This window comes from Ornithorhynchus anatinus, chromosome 19, assembly GCF_004115215.2.
Source record: "Ornithorhynchus anatinus isolate Pmale09 chromosome 19, mOrnAna1.pri.v4, whole genome shotgun sequence".
Classification (NCBI taxonomy): Eukaryota; Metazoa; Chordata; class Mammalia; order Monotremata; family Ornithorhynchidae; genus Ornithorhynchus; species Ornithorhynchus anatinus.
This window is the reverse complement of record NC_041746.1, coordinates 22,636,164-22,657,476: the sequence shown is the minus strand read 5'-3', so window position 1 is coordinate 22,657,476 and position 21,313 is coordinate 22,636,164. Positions and strand designations below refer to the sequence as shown.

The 21,313-nt window shown below is 56.8% G+C and overlaps 1 protein-coding gene across 1 annotated transcript; it reads right to left on the bottom strand.

The window, feature by feature from the left end:
• Positions 1-932: 932 nt before the first annotated feature.
• On the bottom strand, positions 933-20,874 carry SH3BGRL2 (SH3 domain binding glutamate rich protein like 2). The gene is made up of 4 exons (XM_029046882.2): positions 20,708-20,874; positions 9,173-9,358; positions 3,371-3,451; positions 933-2,213 (listed from the first exon to the last, which is right to left on the bottom strand). Exons 1-4 carry the CDS (start codon positions 20,750-20,752, stop codon positions 2,202-2,204), a joined length of 324 nt encoding a protein of 107 aa, XP_028902715.1. The 5' UTR covers positions 20,753-20,874; the 3' UTR covers positions 933-2,201.
• Positions 20,875-21,313: the final 439 nt, after the last annotated feature.

The window sequence follows — 21,313 nt, the reverse complement described above, 5'->3', positions numbered from 1 at the left end:
TCTAGCTCCGCCCAGGCCGGGTGGTGGGAGGGGGCATCCCCGCGCTTGCGCGCTCCTCCTCCGCCCAGCCAGGCCACGCCCCTCCCTCTAGCTCCGCCCAGGCCGGGTGGTTGGGAGGGGGCCACCCCCCGCGCATGCGCCCTCCATCTCCGCCCAACCAAACCACGCCCCCTCCCTCTAGCTCCGCCCAGTCCGGTGTGGGAGGGGGCACTACCGCGCATGCGCCCTCCTCCGCGCCATCCAGGCCACGCCCCCTCCCTCTAGCTGGGGGGGTGGGAGGGGTGCGCATGCGCCCTCCTCCTCCGCGGGAAAGACCCCCAGGCCACGCCCCTTTTGTGGCCACGCCCCCCTTCAGGGCGGGGCCATTACGTCACGCCTCCTCCTCCCTCCTGTCCCGGTTCCCGCTCTATCTTTTTATGCTCTTTGATAAGCGCCTTTTTAAAGAAATGGCATTCGTTAGGCGCTTACTACGGGCCGGGCAGGGCAGGAGTGGCTAGAGCCCGGGCCTGGGAGTCAGAGGGTCCTGGGTTCTAATAATAAAAATAATAATGTAATTATTAATAATAATAATGTTGGAATTGGTTAAGCGCTCACTACGTGCAGAGCACTGTCCTAAGCGCTGGGGGAGGTACAGGGTCATCAGGTTGTCCCACGTGAGGCTCCCAGTCTTCATCCCCATTTTACAGATGAGAGGACTGAGGCCCAGAGAAGTGAAGTGACTTGCCCACAGTCCCACAGCTGCCCAGTGGCAGAACCGGGATTCGAACCCACGACCTCTGACTCCCAAGCCCGGGCTCTTTCCACTGAGCCACGCCCCGCTCCTCTAAGCATAAGCCTCGGGCTTCCCTGTCTCAGACGCTCCAGCGACTCTCCTCCGAACGCCACTTCGGAAACCTCGTTCGCGTTGGAGTACGAATAAAAAGAAGCAAAACTCTTGCCCAGGAAACCCTCGGTGTTTTTAAAAACACGAACGGGAACGAAGGACAGTTACGCAAGGACAAGGAAGACACCCAGCTGCGTCGGGTTCATGATAAATATTGAACACGTCTCGTCGGTAGCTACACGAAACATTCCCCCACCAACACCCTTCCTCTCAAAAACGGGTTCCTCTCCCGAGGGGCCAAAGCAGCAGATCGCGCGGGGCTCCACCGAAAACAAACCGCGGGCGGCAATCCGTCGGCTCTCTCCCATTCAAGCGGCTCTTCCTTCCGAGAGTCGATCCGCCGAAAAAGCCGGGCGGGGAAGAATCCTCGACTCTTCTCCCAGATCCCTCCGGTCCCGTGGGATCGACGCGGCCGGCTCGTGAGGCGGGGGACCGGGAACCAGCCGGGGCGAAGTCGTTCCCGACCGGGCCCGGGGGGAGGTCGGCCCTCCCGAACCAGAGCGTCCTCCCCTTCGGCCGTCGGGAAAAATCCCACGCCCGCCGCCGACCCGACGTCGCGAAACCGGACGCGGGCGGCCCTGCTGACGGAGGATGGGCTACGCTCCCCCCGGAGAGGGCAGACACCACACTTAATAATGGCACCGGTTAGGCGCTTACTACGTGCCAAGCACCGCTCTGAGCGCCGGGGCGGATGCGAAGCGGATCGGGTCGGACGCGGCCCCCCGTCCCGCCTGGGGCTCGCGGCCTCGATCCCCGCTTTCCGGACGAGGGCCCCGAGGGAGCGAAGGGCCTTGCCCAGGGTCACGCAGCGGACGAGCGGAATTAGAACCCAGGTCCTTCTGACTCCCGGGCCCGGGTTCTACCCGCTAGGCCGTAGCCCCCGGCTCGTAACGGGCGGGGACCGCGTCCGCCGATTCCGTGGGAACGGACTCTCTCTCGAGTGCTTCGTACAGGGCCGCCCGCGTAGCAGGCGCGCGATAAACATCACCGGGCGACGGCCGGTTTGACCGACCGGCCGCGTCTCTGCGGGTCCTGGGGTGCGGAGAAAGGGCGGCGGTGCCGGGCGCGTGCTAATCCCTCAATCCCGTCGCCCGGGGAGAAGATGGGAAAGAAGAAACGAGCCCCCCTGCGTCACCCGTTTTTTTTTTTTTTTTTACAGCCCCCTCTGTCCTGCGTCTTCGGGGAGCGGCCGGCGAGGCCCAGCTGAATTTCGGCGCCGCAGACTGGCTTAGCGCAGGGACTCGGGAAGCGGAGGGTCGGTGTCCGGGGACCGTCTGGTTCTTCGAAGCGGGCGTCTGTCCTCCGTCTGACATCCCTCCTAGGGCTCTGCCTACGGAAGAGAGACACGCGGGAGGACGTCAGGGATCGTCCCCATCTCGCTCGTTCACCGGTATTTAATAATAATAACGTTGGTACTTGTTAAGCGCTTATTATGTGCAGGGCAGCGGGGTAGATACAGGGTAATCAGGTCGTCCCACGGGAGGCTCACAGTTGATCCCCATTTTACAGATGAGGGAACTGAGGCCCAGAGAAGTGAAGCGACTCGCCCACAGTCACCCAGCTGACAAGGGGCGGACCCGGGATCCGAACCCATGACCTCCGCCTCCCAAGCCCAGGCTCTTTCCCCTGAGCCACGCTGCTTCCCCTACTGAGCGCTTGCTGTGAGCGAGGCCCGTACTACGCTGTAAGTCCGTCGTGGGCAGGGATCGTCTCTTTTTCCTGCCGCGTGGTACTTTCCAGACGCCGAGTACAGAGCTCCGCACACCGTAGGCGCTCGGTAAATACGACCGCACGATGAATGAGCGCTTGGGAAAGTACGGTGCGACAAGAGTCGACAGCACGTTCGCCGTCCGCTGACGGCCTAGACGGCTTCTACATCGGGAAGCCGTGTGGCCTAGTGGATAGAACACGCGCCTGGGAGGAAGAAGGGCCTGGGTTCTAATCCCAGCTCCGTCGCTTGTCGGCCCTGGGCAAGTCCTTCTACCTCTCTGGGCCTCGGGGACCCCGTCTGTAAAATGGGGATTCATTCTGAGCCTCGTGGGACGCGGACCGTGTCCAACTCGATTAGCTCGTATCCACCCCAGCGCTTAGTACAGTGCCTGTCATATAAGAAGCGCTTAACAAATATCCGGATATAGAAAAAAAGCAGCGTGGCCTCGTGGAAACTGCTCTGTTACCTCATCTGTAAAATGGGGGTTAAGACTCTGAGCCCCATGTGGGACAGGGACCGTGTCCAACCCGATTAGCTTGTATCTACCCCAGCGCTTAGTACAGCGCCTGGCACATTGTAAGCACTTAAATTCCATATAAAAAAACAAAAGACTTAAAGGACTCTGGACCTTACGCTAGTTAGTGAGCCTCCGGATGGCCAGGATCGTGTCTTTTCCCTGCGGATTTTCTTCCCAGCGCTTATTAAGCGCTGAATAAGTGCCATTTCTAACATGACTGCTAATTCCAGGTGGTTCTGGGCGCTCAGAGGCCATTTACCTTGGACGCCAATCTGGGTTTCAGGCGCAGGAATGAAAAGACCGTGTTGCTTTCCTTAGCGTCAAAAAAGCTGTCATAATCCTAGAAGACAGAAAAGGTTAGAGAAGAATCGGTCAAAAGTAAAATGCTTTCTCCCACCCCTCAAAAGCACACGGCGAAATTCAGCAATTCAAAGGAGGGAACCGGGGAAGCGAGCCGTCGAGTCGCGTCCGCGGAGTCGCTGCGGGTCGGAGAGATCTCTCCCGGAACGCCCCACCTCCGTCTGCAAGCGTCCCGGTAGTGGATCCAGAGAGTTTTCTTGGTCAGAATCCAGAAGCGGCTGACCGTCGCCGCCTTCCTCGCGGTCGACTCGAGTCTCCGCCCTCGACCCTCTCCCGGCCCGCCGCTGCCCGGCCGGGGTGAGTTCCGACTCGTAGCGGGCGGCCTTCCCCTCGCCAGCCACCGCCCAGGCTCGGAATGGAACGGACGGGCCTCTGCTTGGCTCTCCCTCCCGTAGCCGGTAGAGGACTGGAAGCTCCCCAGGTGCCGTCCCCGGGCTAATCCGCACCTCTGCTGCTTTCATATTCCTAGACTTAAAACACACCGCAAATAGGGAACCATTCCGCAGTCCGGTTTCGGTGGGAAAAACCCCCGTCTGTCCCACCTGGGCAGCCTCACTTCTCTGGCCCTCGGTTCCCTCATCTGTAAAATGGGGATGGAGGGCGTCAGCCCCACGGGAGACGGGGACCGGGTCCGACCCGATTAGCTCGGATCCACCCCGGCGCTTAGTCCAGTGCCCGGCCCGTAGTAAGCGCTTAGCGAATACCACAGTTATTACGACTCCCTCCGCGACATCCCGGTCGGGGCACGGGACTCGAAGCACGAGCTTTAAATGACGACTGAGTCGCGGGCCGGCCCGCTGGCTGGAGCACGGGGCCCGGGAGGCGGAAGGACTGTTTTTGTGTGGAAACGGGAGGACGCGCGAAGGACAGAGGAAAGCCTGTCGGCGACGAAGCCCCAGGGGAGGCCTCAGACACAATCCTGGCCAGCTGAAATATCAGGTGACCCAAACTACGTGATCGAGGCCGTTCGTCTGTCTGATCGAGAGGCGGGAGCACAGATGGGAGAGCTATTTTTATTCAAAGGCACTTTTTCCTCAAAGCTCGTCACGTAAATTATTCATCTCCTGACATCACTCTCATTCCCGCCCCCCCCCCCCCCCCCCCCCCCCCCCCCGCCGGGGAGATGACTGGTTCTCCGCCGCGCTGTGGAGATGGGGTGGGCTGAGGGGATGGAGGGAAGCAGCCTGGCCTAATAATAATGTTGGTATTTGTTAAGCGCTTACTATGTGCGGGGCACTGTTCTGAGCACTGGGGTGGATACAGGGTAACCAAGTTGTCCCACGTGAGGCTCACAGTGAATCCCCGTTTTGCAGATGAGGGAACTGAGGCACAGAGAAGTGAAGTGACTTGCCCACAGTCACACGGCTGACAAGTGGCAGAGGCGGGATACCGTGAGAAGCAGCGTGGCTCAGTGGAAAGAGCCCGGGCTGGGGAGTCGGAGGTGGTGGGTCCCGATCCCGGCTCCGCCACCTGTCAGCCGGGTGACTTTGGGCGAGTCACTTCTCTGAGCCTCAGTGACCTCATCTGTAAAATGGGGATTAAGGCCGTGAGCCCCACGTGGGACGACCTGATAACTCTGTATCCCCCCCAGTGCTCGGCCCAGAGCAAGCGCTTAACAAATCCCACCATTGTTCTTGCTATTATGTTCCACATGGGGATCATAGCCTTAACCCAGTCTTTTACAGATGAGGTCACTGAGGCCCAGAGAAGGGAAACGACTTGCCCGAGGTCACCCAGCAGACAAGCGGAGGAGCCGGGGTTAGAAACCCAGGTCCTTCTGCCTCCCAGGCCCGGGTTCTAAAATCAACAAGGTGTTTATTTCGTCGTCAGGCTCCCGGCCTGCTGGTTCTCCAGGCTCGGGGAACTGTTGCTTAGGAAGGGCAAGTCTGAACCTGCGGACCCTCCCGTTCCACTTCGGAAAGCGGTGGGGGAAACCGGCCCGGGAGGCGCCGAGATATCCGTGCGACAGAACCGTCCGCCTCTCCAGCCCGTCGTTGGGCAGGGATCGTCTCTGTCTGTTGCCGAATTGTACTTTCCAGGCGCTTAGTACGGTGCTCTGCACCCAGTGGTACGACCGAATGAATGAATGAGGGGGAGCCAGGGGATCCGGGGTCTGATCCCGCCTCGGCCTCCTGTCGGTCAGTCGTATTTATCGAGCGCCGACTGGGCGCGGAGCACCGCGTTGAGGGCTTGGGAGAGGACGACATAATCTAACGGACACAGTCCCTGCCCACGATGAGCTTACGGTCTAGGGGGGAGAGAGACATCAATATAGATAGATAAATGACAGCTATGGACGTAAGTGGTGCGGGACTGAATTAAGGGAGCGAGGTAGGGCCACGCAGAAGCTCTGCACATAGTAAGCGCTCAATAAATACTATTGAATGAATGAAGAAGAAGAAGAGGAAAGGAGGGTTTAGTCAGGGAAGGCTCCCTGGAAGAGAGGTGCCTTCGATAAGGCTTTGAAGAGAGGGAGAGGAACTGTCTGTCGCATTTGAGGAGGGACGGCGATCCCAGGACAGAGGCAGGACGCGGGCGAGAGGTCAGTGGCGAGATAGGTGAGAGGGAGGTGGAGTGAGAAGGTTAATAAAAATAATAATGTTGGTATTTGTTAAGCGCCTAGTACGGGCAGAGCACTGTTCTAAGCGCTGGAGGAGATACAGGGTCATCAGGTTGCCCCCCGTGAGGCTCACCGTCTTCATCCCCATTTTCCAGATGAGGGAACTGAGGCACAGTGAAGTGACTAGCCCACAGTCACACAGCTGCCAAGTGGCAGAGCCGGCATTCGAACTCATGACCTCTGACTCCCAAGCCCGGGCTCCTTCCACCGAGCCACGCTGCTTCGAGGATGGAAGTATCGGGGTTGGGCCGTAGTAGGAGAGGAGCGAGGGGAGGTAAGAGAGGGGTAAGGCGACTGACTGCTTTAGAGCCACTGGCGAGGAGCTTCCGCATGACGAGGGGGTGCACGCTTGTCGGCCTTAAACGAGTCACTTAAGTTCTCTGGGCCTCGGTTCCCTCATCTGTAAAATGGGGATTAAGACCGTCCCCGTCCTCCGTCCTCGGGCTGGGAGCGCCAGCCTGCGGGACGGGGACCGTGCGTCCAACCTGATTATCCTGTATCTACCCCAGGGCTTACGGTAGCGCTGGACACAGAGGAAGCTCGTAAATACCATCAATTATTATGATTATTGCTACTACGTCCACACCCTCGTAGCCAAGAAGGAGTCTGGGGGAGAAACACAGACCATCTGGCAACAATCTCATCCCGCTTCACAGCCTCCCGTTTCTGGAGTCCCGTCCCGCCGGGCAACAGGTGAATGAATAAAACCCTTGTTTGGCCCAAAGGGATTAAATGCCGGAGGAGACGGCGCCGAGCGTGGGGGTGGGGAGAGCAGGTGGCAAAGCGGGAGGCGGACGGAGTCCTGTTGTCGTTCTACTGCACTCTCCCAGAGCGTTTGGTACAGGGCCCTGCATCCAGTAAGCGCTCAATAAATACGACCCTTCCGTCCCCAGAGAGACCCCCGCTCCAGGCGTGATTAGATGCCCCGGTCAGTCAACTGCAATTTCTCGGTTACCGTGTGCGGAGCGCTGTAGTGGACGCTTGGGACAATTAAAACGGACGCATTCCTTGCCCACAGTGGGCTTCTCGTCTACGGGGGAGACGGACGTTAATCTAAATGAGTTTTCAAAGTTTCTGCACCGCCTACATCACCTTCGCTTTGGGATCTGTCCCCTTTAAGCACTTGCTATTTACCCCACCCTCAGCCCCACGGCTCTTCTGTACATTTCCAATCCATCGTCTGATGGTATTTACTGAGCGCTTACTGTGTACCTGTGCTAAGCGCTCGGGGGGAGGACGATACAATGGCCACGTTCTGCGCCCCCGGCGAGTTTACAGGCTAGAGGGGGAGACGAGATCTGTAGCCGATTTATTCATTTTAATGTTTAAGTCTTCGCCAAGGAATCTGCCCGGTGAGAACAAACGAAGCTGATCCTGAGCTATTTGGGGAATAGTAATAATAATAGTACTTGATAAGCACTTACTACGTGCCAAGCACTGTTCTAAGCGCTGGGAGAGGTACGTGTCTATCAGGTTGGATGCAGTCCCTGTCCCACCTGGGTTCTAATCCTGATTCCACCGCTTGTCTGCCGTGTGACCTCGGGCAAGCCCCTTCAATCAACTGTATTTATTGAGTACTTGGTGCAGAGCGCTGTACAAAACGCTTGGGAGAGTACAGTGTAAGAGAGTCGGTAGACGCGTTCCCTGGCGACAACGAGCTCACATTCTAGACGGGGAGAGAGACGTTAATATACGTCAACAGATTACGGATATGGACCTAGGTGCTGTAGGGCTGAGGGAGGGGTGAATAAAAGGGGGAAAATCCAAATGCTCACTTTGCTTCTCTGTGCCTCAGTTTCCTCACAGGTTAAATGGGGATAAAAAAAAAACCCTCGTTTCTCCCGCCCGCTCGGGCTGGGAGGCCCGTGTGGGGCAGGGACCGCGTCTGACCTGACGATCCTGTTTCTGCCCCAGCGCTCAGCACAGTGCCCGGCCCTTAGTAAGCGCTTAAATACCACAGCTATTCTTCCTCCTGTTACTCTCATTATTTTCAAGTCACCGATCAGCGGCCCTCACTCTCGGAGCCAAACCCCGTGCCGGAGATCCACCGCGCGGAAGCACGGAGCAAAGGCGGCGGCGGCGACGGGGAAGGGGGGGAAGGTGAGGTGGCCGACCGGTCCGAGACCACGCTATCTCCTCGCCTTCGGGGAAGTCGTGGGAGGAGAGGACGGAGGGAGGGCCGCCCACCCGGCGAAAAACGGGCCACGTTCTCCAGACTCAAATTATTACCGTCGTTCGGGGGAGGGAAGTCTGGGCTGCTTCCCGAGACGTCATCGCCGCCAGCGTCGGCGAAAGGAAAGGGGCTGAGGGTCTGGACTAGCGAATAAATTCCGGATGCGGACGTAAGTGGCGTGGGGCTGACGGAGGGGTGAAGAACGGGTGCCGAGCCACGTACGGGGGTGAAGCGGGAGGGAGTGAGAGGAGACGAGGGCTCGTCCTGTCGGGAGAATGGCTGGAGACTAATCAATCCGTAAGAGGTATTGATTGAGCACTTACTAGATGCAGGGCACGGTACTAAGCGCTTGGGATCAATCCATAAATGGCATTAATGAGAAGCAGCGTGGCTCAGTGGAAAGAGCCCGGGCTTGGGAGTCAGAGATCATGGGTTCGAATGCCGGCTCTGCCGCTTGGCAGCTGTGTGACTGTGGGCAGGTCACTTCACTTCTCTGTGCCTCAGTGACCTCATCTGGAAATGGGGATGAAGACTGTGAGCCTCATGTGGGATAACCTGATGACCCTGTGTCTACCCCAGAGCTTAGAACAGTAAGCGCTTAACAAATACCAAGATTATTATTATTATTTATTGAGCACTAAATGCAGAGCACTGTACTGAGCGCTCGGCGGCGATCCATAAATGGTATTTATTGAGCACTAACTCGTGCTGCTTCCCCTCCCCGGCACTGTTTTTAACGCCTGTCTCTCCCACTAGCCCGTAAGCTCCTCGAGAGCAGGGACCGTGTCTACCCACTCCGTTGAACTGGACTCTCCCAAGCGCTCGGTACAGTGTTCCGCACACAGGAAGCGCTCAGTAAGTACCACGAAAGGAAAACTGAAGACAAAAAAACGGGAGGTTCTTCTCACCCCACAGTACTGGTCCCCGTTGAAGATCTGGGGCGGAAGTGGGTTTCCTTGAGCTGGCTGCTTCTCCACCGGAATATTATGGTACATCCACTGTCTCTGGGCCTCTGACATGGTGATGTCCACCTCCTCGAACTCAATCTTGTTGGCTTCCAGGAACCGGACCACATCCTGCTGCTTCTTCTTTATCTGAAGAGACGGTTAAAAAAAAAATGGTATTAATTCAATCGATCGCGTTTGAGCGCTTCCTCTGTGCAGAGCACTGTACTGAGCGCTTGGGGGGGGAGGACTACGATACCACGGAGTCGGTAGACACGTTCCCCGCCCACGCCGAGCTGGCAAATCAGTGTATGGCTCCGATTCTGCCCAGGAAAACGTGGGGGAAAATAAGCCACGGGTCCGGAAACCGGAATTTTCCTCATAAACGCATCCCGGATTGGACGGTTTGATTGGCGGGTTTTGCTACTTCTTGGTGACCTCTGGGGCTCACGGCAGGAGGGATGAGGAGGAATCGCTTCCATTCCTCTCCCTCTTTCTCTTCCCTCTCTCCCCTCACCGGGGAATGGGGTAGTTCTGGGGTCTCCAGGTCACTAGCAGGGACGCAAAATCTGGGTGGGGGGAAGCGAGGGGGTAAGGACGGGGCGGGAAAGAGGAAGGTGTCGTGGAAAAGCCAACCCGGACAAATCCGCAAATCATCCCCAAGATTTCGGCGAATAATTTCAGCGACATCCTAGATGGGCAAATAATTCTCTGAGTGGCAAGACGAGGAGCGAAAGGGAAATTACGGGGGCCCAGAGATGGTCCTGGCAAGAGAGGATGAAGTGAATTCATCCGTTCATTCAGTCGTATTTATCGAGGGCTTACTGTGTGCAAAGCACCGTGCTCAGCGCTTGGGAGAGCACAACGGAACAATGAACAAACTCCCTGCCTCCGACGAGCTTACGGTCTAGAGACGACGGGCTCGGTACGGTGCTCAGCGCACAGTCGGCGCGCGATAAATACCACCGACGGATTGATTCACCCAAGTTGAACTTGCAGGCGGGGACACGGTCGCCTATCGTTCCCCGGTTTAATCCGCAAAGGCTAGACCGGTTTCGGCTTCTTTAAAGCCAAAGCCGACGGCAGAAAGCCATTGTCTCAAACCTGCGTTCCCCTGGGTCACGGGGACGAGAATTTAGGCCGCCTCCATTCCCTTTCATTCTGCTTGAGCCATCGAGGTGTGGCCCAGGCATCTGGAATTTCCAGCTCATTGTCTTGGAGGCCGGAGGACTCCCGCAGAACAGGGATCAAAGGAAGGTTAATCCCCGGGAATTTCTTCCCTGTGGACTACAATCCAACTCGGCACCGAAACCTGGCTAATGGTTACAAAGCAGCGTGGCTCAGTGGCTAGAGCCCGGCCGTGGGAGTCAGAGGGACCTGGGTTCTAATCCCGGCGCTGCTTCCTGTCTGCTCTGTGACCTTGGGGAAGTCACTTCTCTGGGCCTCAGTAATAATAATGTTGGTATTTGTTGAGCGCTTACTATGTGCAGAGCACTGTTCTAAGCGCTGGGGTAGATACAGGGTAATCAGGTCGTCCCACGTGAGGCTCCCAGTCAATCCCCATTTTACAGACGAGGTCACTGAGGCCCAGAGAAGCGAAGTGACCTGCCCACAGTCACACAGCTGACCAGTGGCGGAGCCGGGATTCGAACCCTTGACCTCTGACTCCCAAGCCCGGGCTCTTTCCACTGAGCCACGCTCAGTGACTTCCTAGGGGGATAAGAGCGTGAGCTCCAAGGACTGATGACCTTGTAGCTACTCCACCGCTTAGGACAGTGCTTAGCACACTGAAAGCACTTAAACACCGTAATTATTATTTCGGTCAATAGCCATCCCACAGAAACTGCTTTTCCTTTTCTTTTTTTGTGGTATTGGTTAAGCTTGGGCTTATGTGCCACGCACCGTATTAAGCACTGGGGTAGATGCATTCAATAGTATTCATTGAGCGCTTACTATGTGCAGAGCACTGGACTAAGCGCTTGGAATGGACAATTCGGCACCAGATAGAGACAATCCCCGCCCAGCGACGGGCTCGCGGTCTAATCGGGGGAGATACTAGGTTGGCAGATTGGACGCAGTCCCTGTCCCACGTGGGGCTCACAGTCTTTATCCCCGCTTTACGGATGAGGAAACTGAGGGCCAGAGAATAATAATGACGATGGCATCTGTTAAGCGCTTCCTAGGTGCCAAGCGCCGTTCTAGGCGCTGGGGGAGATACAAGGTTGCCCCACGGGGGTTTGCCGTCTTCATTCCCATTATACAGATGAGGGAACCGAGGCCCAGAGAAGTGATGTGACTGGTCCAAGGTCACAGTGCAGACAAGGGGCGGAACCGGGAAGCGAATCCCGATCCTTCTGACTTCCAGGCCCGGGGCTCTGCCCGCCAGGCCACGTTGCTGAGTCATTAGGCCCTCTGCTCGTGCTTTTTGAAATCTTTTCCCCCTGTGTGTTCCTTCCTCCTTCCCCCTTTCTTGGACAGGGACCAGGTCTACCAACCTTTAATGGCTTTTTTTAATGGTGCAGTAGACTAAAAAATAGATTATTTAAATCATAACTAATTCATGAATGTGAAAATGGGACAGTCCACTGGAACATATTAGTCAGGCCTAAGGAGTGTGGAGTTAGGCTTAACCCAAAGGCAATCTTGCTTCTAAGCTCCCTCTCCCTGTATTTATGGGGGAGGGAGGACAGGTATTGAGTTCCCATTTTACAGACGGGGAAACCGAGGCACAGAGAAGTGAAGGGACCTGCCGCCGTGGCAGGCTCGGGCTGCCGCGTCGGAAAGTGGACGGGATTTGGGACGACCCTCACTCAGTCGGTCGTATTTATTGAGTGATCACTGTGTGCAGAGCACTGTACTAAGCGCTGCCGATTTGTCCATTCCAAGCGCTTAGTACAGTGCTCTGCACATAATAAGCGCTCAATAAATACAATTGAATGAATGAATGAGAGTCCAATCTAACACTATATCAGGCATGAGAGCAGACTCCTTGCCAAGTCCCCTGGATCCCTCCCTCTCTACCTCAGCGTAGCCTGGTGGGTAGAGTGGATAGCCTCCATCTGGGAGTCCGAAGGACCCGGGTTCTAATCCCGGCTCCGCCACTCGTCTGCTGGGCGACCCCGGGGGGCGTCACTTCACTTCTCTGCGCCTCAGCGACCTCACCTGCAAAATGGGGATGAAGACCGGGAGCCCCAGGCGGAACCCGGAACGTGTCCAACCTCGCATCCACCTCAGCGCTTAGAAGAGTGCCTGGCACAGAGGAAGCGCAAAACGAATGCCATAAAAATAAAAGAATGCCCAGAGATGAATCCAGAAAAGTTCCCCTGTGGGGAATGAATTCCACACGGGAACTAAATAGCCCAGACACTAAAAATCAAACTCGAGCAAGTCATTCGATAAAGGTGTTTCCGAGAAGGGTGGGGCAGTTTGTTTTACGCCCACCGAGGCAGCGTGGCCTGGGGGCTAGAGCCCGGGAGGCAGAGGACCTGGGTTCTAATCCCGGCTTCGCCGCGGGGCTGCTGGGTGACCTTGGACGAGTCACTTCACTTCTCCGGGCCTCAGTGACCTCGTCCGTAAAACGGGGACGAAGACCGCGAGCGCCGTCCCCACGGGATTAAGACTGCCTCCATCCTGATGATCTCGTGTTTACCCCGGGGCTTGATAAAGCGTCTGGCAAATAGTCAGCGCTTAACAGATACCTCAAAAAAAAGAAAAAAAAAATTGGCAGAAGCTGAACGCCTAAACAAATAAGCTTCCCGACCCCACCCACGGAGATTCAATATTTCCAAAGGAAAGAACCTTGCTCTGAAACAACCCCGAGGACAGTTTATACCTCTCCTTTCCTTAATTAAAGCTGACAATAAAAACGGGGGGGGGGATCATTGGAAAAACAAGCACTCCTCCAGTCTAATTATCGACAGAGGTCTGCGTGGCATTATCCCGTCCAAAGAAAGATTGCTCTACCTCTTCCTTCCAACTTCTGGCTCAGTGGAAAGAGCCTGGGCTTTGGAGTCAGAGGTCATGGGTTCGAATCCCGGCTCGGCCACTCGTCAGCCGTGTGACTGTGGGCGAGTCGCTTCACTTCTCCGGGCCTCAGTGACCTCATCTGTAAAATGGGGATGAAGACTGTGAGCCCCACGTGGGACGACCCGATTCCCCTGTGTCTCCCCCAGCGCTTAGAACAGTGCTCTGCACATAGTAAGCGCTTAACAGATACCAACATTATTATTATTATTAAAATAGTCACCGAAAGGGCTGATAATCTCCCAGAGGACCGACTCGGTCGTCAAAGGGGGGTAAGAGTCCTCCTCAGACGGCGAGCCCCAAGTGGGACCCGATCATCTTGTATCTAATAACCGATAAAATCGTCGAGAAAGGGCCGAGAATCTCCCAGAGGATCCCGTAGACTGCCTTTGTCATCGAGGGGGGCAAACATTCCCTTCCTACCGAGCCAGCGAGCCCCACGTGGGACCCCGTACGTGCCGCAGCGCTTAGTACAAGTGCTCGGCACGTAGTAAGCACCTCACGGATACCGCTATTACGACGATTAGTCAAGGACGGGGCAATCCAAAGTGGTGGGCCACGCCAAGATTGACGTGTTTTCGGTCCGTTCATAAAAGGACGTGGGGGGGGGGGGGGGCGATTTTTTATGGTGAAACAAGGCAATTAAGCACAGCTGGGCATCCTGACTTCCCTGACTCTGGGCAGGGGGGAAAGGTCGGAGCTCTCCCTAAACAGGAAATAAACTCTGCACTTGAATCTGTGATCTCTGGACATCTGCAATACGTCCCACGCCCCCCCCCCCCCCGGCACTGATATACCTATCTTTAAAATATATATTACAAATTATTTACTTCCTTTAACGTCTGTCTTCCCCGCCCCGGACGGTAAGCTCGTTAGGGGCAGGGAACGTGTCTGCTAATTCTGTTGGGCTCTCCCGAGCGCTTAGTCCAACGCTCTGCACGTAGTAAGTGCTCAGTAAATAATAACGTTGGTATTTGTCAAGCGCTTACTAGGTGCCGAGCACTGTTCTAAGCGCTGGGGTAGATACAGGGTAATCGGATTGTCCCACGTGGGGCTCACAGTCTTCATCCCCATTTTACGGATGAGGTAAGTGAGGCACAGAGTACCACACTGAGGGATTGATCGCAGGGGAGGAGCCCAGCGAGGGCCGAGATGCGGATCATTCCCCCGGGGAGGCTGTAGACGGGGGGGGGGGGGATGGGATTTGGGAGGCCCTACATGGGAAAAGCCACCGGTTTCCCACCAGAGGTGGAGAAGCGGCGTGGCCTAGTGGGTAGGGGACCCGGGTTCTAATCCCGACCCCGCCATTCTTCTGTGTGACCTTGGGTGAGTCACTTCAGTTCTCCGGGCCTCCGTCCCCCCACCTGTGAAACGGGGATGAAGACTGCGAGCCCCTTGTGGGACAGGGACCATTAGCTTGGATCTACCCCAGTGCCTAGAACAGTGCTTGACGCCCAGAGAGCGCTTAACGAATACCATCATTATTAGTAATAGTAGTAGAGGCAATCGGAGGACCCGGGTTCTAATTCCACTCCGCCGACTTGTCTACCGTGTGACCTCGGGGCAGTCACTTCACTGGACCTCGGTTCCCTCGTCTGCAAAACGGGGATTCAACGCCCATCCTCCCTCCTACTTGGACCGGAGGCCCCTCGTGGGACCCGACGGTCTTAGATCTATCCCAGTGCTTGGCGCATAGTAAGCGCCGAACAAATATCATAGTTATTATTGCCGGGGCAGAGAGTAGGAGGAAAGGCGGGGAGCGTCGACGGCCCCAGGACGGAGCGACGACCTGATTAGGTGTTGGAGGCGGAGAGGGAGTGAAGGAATGAAGGAAGGAAGGGAGGAAACCAAAAGGGCATTTGAGGAGATGGGCAAGGGCAGATGGGATCCACCCGCCCCAGGAGGAAGTTGCAGGGATGGAGAGAGAAAAATACAAAGCCTCAGAAGACAAATGATCCGACACTAATCCTCAAGCCCGCCGAGCAAAACGGGTGGTTGGAATCCTTGGCCGCCCCGAGGACCTGGACGCAAAATCGATCGATCGCATTGATTGAGCGCTTACTGCCTGCAGAGCACTGTACTAAGCGCTCGGGAGAGGACGGTATAACAATAGGACAGACGCATTCCCTGCCCAGAGATGGTATCTCTGACCGCCTTCCTTCCCATCCTCCGATACATCCAAGTCATATCCCTCCCCAACTTTTCTTTTTAAGGTATTTGTTAATTCGCTCATTCAATCGCATTTATCGAGCACTTACTGTGTGCAGAGCACTGGACTGAGCGCTTGGAAAGTACAATTCGGCAACAGATAGAGACGATCCCTACCCAGCAACGGGCTCACAGTCTAGAAGCGCTTACCGTGTGGCGGGTACCGTACTAACCAGTGGGGTAGGTACCAGCTAGTCGGGTTGGACACGGTCCCCGTCGGGCTCCCAGTCTTCATCCCCGTTTTACAGATGAGGGAACTGAGGCCCAGAGAAGTCAAGTGACTTACCCAAGGTCACCCAGCAGACAAGTGGCGGAGCCAATAGGGCCCAACCACTCTCTCATTACCTTTTTGTCCTTTCTGTGCTTCTGGGGGACGGAAGATGGACCAAATCTGAGAGTTACTGAGCTCATTTAGATCTCTCCCGGCTTCTTTTCCCGCTAGGCCCGGACAGGATTGGCTTTCTGATCCCCAGGTGGGCTGGAGGCTGACGGGATAATGGGATTAAGCTCACACAAGGAGTTTACAGTCCAGGGGAGCTGAAATTGGCTTTTACTCGGGCAGAAAGCCCCAGCCGAGGCCCGGGTCCTGCCTCGAGAAGAGCCCCTCGCGATAATAACCATTCCGGTACCTGTTAAGCGCTGACTACGCGCCCGGCACTGTTCCAACCGCGGTGGGTAGGTACAAGTTAATCGGGCCGGATACAGTCCCTGTCCCACACGGGGCTCGCCCGGCTGCCAACGCCGCTAAAGCTACTCTCCGGGAAAGGACCTCGGGCCTCCAGAGACGGAGCCGCACAATCGATCAATCGGGCGGATTGGCGTGCGGAGCACTGTTCTAAGCGCTTGGGAGAGGGCAACAGAAGAGCCGGGAGACCCACGAGCCTTCGGACGCTAGACGGCATCAAGGCCGCGCCGCGAGCTCAGTCAGGCGTACTGTTCTGTCCCAAGCGCTCGGTACACTGCTCCTCATACAGCCCAGCGCTCAACAGATACCACCGGACCAACGCTGGACGACTCCCCACGCCTCTCCCTCCCCCAGGCAGCTGGAATTCCTTAAAACACGGCCCACGTTTTCAGTGAGCTCCCCCGGCCCGGGACACGGACTCGGTCCCGCCGGGATTACCGGATACCGATCCCGGCCCCGTCGCAGAGAGACCCAAGCGCCGAGAACCGGGGGGGGGAACGCTACCGATAGGAAGGATCGATCCATCCAAGGCCCTTCTGCGATCACATCTCCTCTGTGGGCCCTTCCCAGACGGATCTCATCTCCTCGCCCGCCATTTTCGGCACTTCCGCGTCACCCAACCACTTTGGCATTCACACCTCGCCCACGTTTCGCTTAAGTACATATACTTATACGCTCTTGCTTCCTCCTACGGGGGATTTATTTTAGCGCCCCTCTCCCCCTCGGGAGTATAAACCCTTTGAGGGCAGGGATCGCATCTATTTATTCTACCGTACTCTCCCAAGCGCTTAGAACGGTGCCCCCGCCCACCCTAGGCGCTCGATAAATACCACCGATGGAAAAACCGAGGCCCTCGGTTCGCAACGGAGGTCGGGAGCGAATTTCCCAGCCCGGTCTACGTCGGCCGAACGTTCGGATTAACGTCTGCCTCCCCCCGGGACTTTGGGCTCGTTAGGGGCGGGAACGTGTCTGCTGATTCTGTTGTAGTGTGCTCTCCCAAGCGCTCGGTACGGTGTCCCGGGCCTCGTAAGCGTTGGAGAAGTACCACCCGATTCAGGCTAATCCCTTCCCTCTTCCTGTTCCCACCGTCTGGGCAGTAAACACGGTCGCGTCTCCAAGGCGGTTACTGAAGCAGAGAGGTACGTACCAAGTCTAAAGGTCTACGGAAGAATATTAATAGCGGTCCTCGTTAAGCGCTTACTGAGCTCCGGACCCCGTACTAAGCGCTCGGGTGGAGACGGGCAAGATGTGTCGGACGCGGCCCCGGTCCCACATTCCGGGGGGGCGGGCACGGGGGTGGAGCCGACGGAATCCCATTCCTGCTGGGGTTCTGCACCCCTGTAGCCCCTTTTCATTCACTCGATCGTGTTTATTGCCCGCTTACTATGCGCAGAGCACTGTACTGAGCGCTCGGGAGAGTCCAGTACGATACACCGTGACGTTCCCCGCCCACAAGGAGCTTACAGTCTAGAGGAGGGGAGGCAGACGTCACTATAAATAAAGAAAATCACAGAAAAGGACATAAATACCGTGGGGCCGGGAAGAGCCCCCTGGACCCAACCCCTTGCCCGGGAAGCTCCTGGCTCGGGAAGAATGCGTCTGTTCTAGTGTACTCTCTCCCCAGCGCTTAGTACAGAGTTCTGCACACAGTAAGCGCTCAATAAATAGGACCGACTGACAAGAAGCCGCCGGCTTTGGGGGCCGCCGCCGCCCAAGTGAACAGAGCCCGGCCCTGGGAGTCAGAAGGTCACGGGTTCTAATCCCCGGCTCCTCCACTTGTCCGCTGTGTGACCTTGGGCAAGTCGCTTCACTTCTCTGGGCCTCAGTTCCCTCATCTGGAAAATGGGGACTGAGACTTTGTACCCCACGTGGGACAGGGACTGTCTCCGACCCCATTTGCTTGTCTCCACCCCAGGGCTTAGTACAGTGCCCGGCACACAGAAAGCGCTTAACAAATAGCACTATTATTATTATTATCTTCTCTCTCTTTCCCTTTGTATTGAAATTAGTCGGTTAGCCTTGAGTCCCTTTCTTGTATGGAGTATTTGCAAATTCCTGGGAGTCTAACCTAGGGGGGTGAGGGGAGACTCCAGGGGTTAGGGAAGACCCTGGGGGGTTGATCCTGGGGGGTGAGGGGAGACTGGGGGGGTGGGAGGTGAGAGGAGAGACCTCCAGGGGAGGGCAAGCGCTTAGTACAGTGCTCTGCACACAGTAAGCGCTCAGGAAATACGACTGAATGAATGACCCGGGGGGGGATCCACCGTCAGCTGGTTGGGGGCCCGGGAATGTGTCCTCTCCCAAGCGCTTAGGACAGTGCTCGGCACCCCGGGAGCGCTCCATAAATCCGGGGAAGCGGACACGGCCCGGAGGTGCTGGGTTCTCACCCCGACGGCGCCCCATCTCTGCTGGGCGCCCTTGGGCGAGTCGCTTCACCTCTCTGGGCCTCGGTTCCCTCGCCGGTAAAATGGGGATGGAGACGGGGAGCCCCAGGCGCTTAGAACAGTGCTTGGCCCAGCGTTAAGCGCTCAGAACAGTGCCTGGTCCAGCGTTAAGCGCTCAAAACAGTGCCTGGTCCAGAGTTAAGCGTTCAGAACAGTGCTTGGCCCAGCGTTAAGCGCTCAGAACGGTGCTTGGCCCAGCGTTAAGCGCTCAGAACAGTGTTTGGCCCGGTGTTAAGCGCTTAGCCAGTGCCCTTAACAAACACATAGGAAGCGCTTAAGAAATATTCGTTCATTCACTCATTCGGTGGTATTTATTGAGCGCTGCTTGAGTGCCGAGCACTGTCCTAAGCATTGGGAAAGGACATTTCGTCCCTGCCCCACGACGGTCTCGCGGTCAAAAAGTGCAGTGCTCTGCACAGAGTAAGCGCTCAATAAATACTATCGAATGAATGAATATAAGTCACTTAACCGCTCGGTGCCTCAGCTACCTCATCTGTAAAATGGGGATGAAGACTGTGAGCCCCACGTGGGACAACCCGATTCCCCTGTGTCTACCCCAGGGCTTAGAACAGTGCTCGGCACATAGTGAGCGCTTAACAGATACCAACATTATTATTATAAGGGGGGGGACGGACAGCAAAACAAGTAGTCCTCCTCAAAAGCGTCAAAAACAGATAAATAAAAATCACAGAGACAGGTTATTAAAAAAAAAACTGAGTAATAAATGATATATACAAATATGCAGCAGTGCTGGAAGGGGGGAGCTCCGTGGCTCAGTGGAAAGAGCACGGGCTTGGGAGCCAGAGGTCGTGAGTTCGAATCCCGGCTCTGCCCCTTGTCAGCTGTGGGACCGTGGGCGAGTCACTTCACTTCTCTGGGCCTCAGTGACCTCATCTGTAAACTGGGGACGAAGACTGGGAGCCTCCCGCGGGACAACCCGATGACCCTGGATCTCCCCCGGCGCTTAGAACAGTGCTCGGCACAGAGTAAGCGCTTTAACACATCCCAACATTATTATTATTGCTCGGCACCTAATAAGCGCTTCACAGATACCGACATCATTATTAGCTCAGCGTGGGAAGGCCTCCTGGAGGAGGGGAGCGCTCAGGAGGGTTTGGAAACTGATTCTCTTCCCCTCTTCAAAACCCTATTTAAAACTCACCTCCTCCGAGAGGCCTTCCCAGGCTGAGCTCCTCTTCTCCCTCTGCCACCCCCCTTCACCTCTCCGCAGCTAAACCCTCATTTTCCCCTTTTCCCTCTGCTCCTCCCCCTCTCCCTTCCCCTCAGCACCGTACTCGTCCGCTCGACTGTATATATTTCCATTACCCTATTTATTTTGTTCATGAAATGTCCATCGCCTCGATTCTATTTATTTGCTATTGTTTTTACGAGACGTTCTTCCCCTCGACTCTATTTTTCGCCATCGTCCTCGTCCGTCCGTCTCCCCCGATCAGACCCTGAGCCCGTCAGACGGCAGGGACCGTCTCTATCTGTGGCCGACTTGTTCATCCCAAGCGCTTAGTCCGGTGCTCTGCACAGAGTAAGCGCTCAATAAATACTACTGAATGAAAAGTGGCAGGGAGGATTGTAAATGCGATGGAATGGGTCCGGTCTATTGAGGGATGGGGGGGATGGGGGGGATGGGGGGGATGGGGGGGATGGAGGGATGGGGGGGATGGGGGGGGGGGGGATGGGGGGGATGGAGGGATGGGGGGGTGGGGGGGTGGGGGGATGGAGGGGATGGAGGGGATGGGGGGGATGGGGGGGATGGGGGGGATGGGGGGGATGGGGAGGATGGGGAGGATGGGGAGGATGGGGGGGGATGGGGGGGATGGGGGGGGATGGGGGGAATGGGGGGGATGGGGGGGATGGGGGGGATGGGGGGGGATGGGGGGAATGGAGGGATGGGGGGAATGGAGGGATGGGGGGGATGGGGGGGATGGAGGGGATGGAGGGGATGGGGGTGATGGAGGGATGGGGGGGATGGGGGGGATGGAGGGGATGGGGGGGATGGAGGGGATGGGGGGGATGGAGGGGATGGGGGGGATGGAGGGGATGGGGGTAATGGAGGGGATGGGGGGGATGGGGGGGATGGGGGGATGGAGGGATGAAGGAGGGGGCGTCGTGGGGGGCCGCACTCACCGCCACGAAGCCGGAGGAGGAGGCGACGAAGAGTCGGATGACCATGGCCGCGGCGGAGCGCAGGGGGCAGAGCGTTCAGCGCAGGACCGAGCGGGCGCAGGGGAGCCTTAGGATGTGGGCCCCGCCGCCCCGCTCCGAAAAAGAAAGTCCTCAAGCAAGCCACGCCCCAGGCCCGCCAGGCCACACCTCCCCTCGCCCGGCCAGCCCACCTCAGCCGCCGATTTGGACAGCGCTTAATAATCACGTCGGTATGTGTTAAGCGCTTACTCTGTGCTGAGCGCCGCGGGAGACACGGGGGAATCGGGTTGCTCCACGTGGGGCTCACAGTCTTCATCCCCCTTTTACAGACGAGGGAACTGAGGCCCAGAGAAGAATCACGTCGGTTTTTGTTAAGCGCTTACTATGTGCTGAGCGCTGCTCTAAGCGCTGGGGGAGACACGGGGGAATCGGGTTAATAATGTTGGTATTTGTTAAGCGCTTACTATGTGCCGAGCGCTGTTCTAAGCGCTGGGGTAGACACAGGGGAATCAGGTTGTCCCACGTGGGGCTCACAGTCTAAATCCCCATTTTGCAGAGGAGGGAACTGAGGCACCGAGAAGCGAAGTG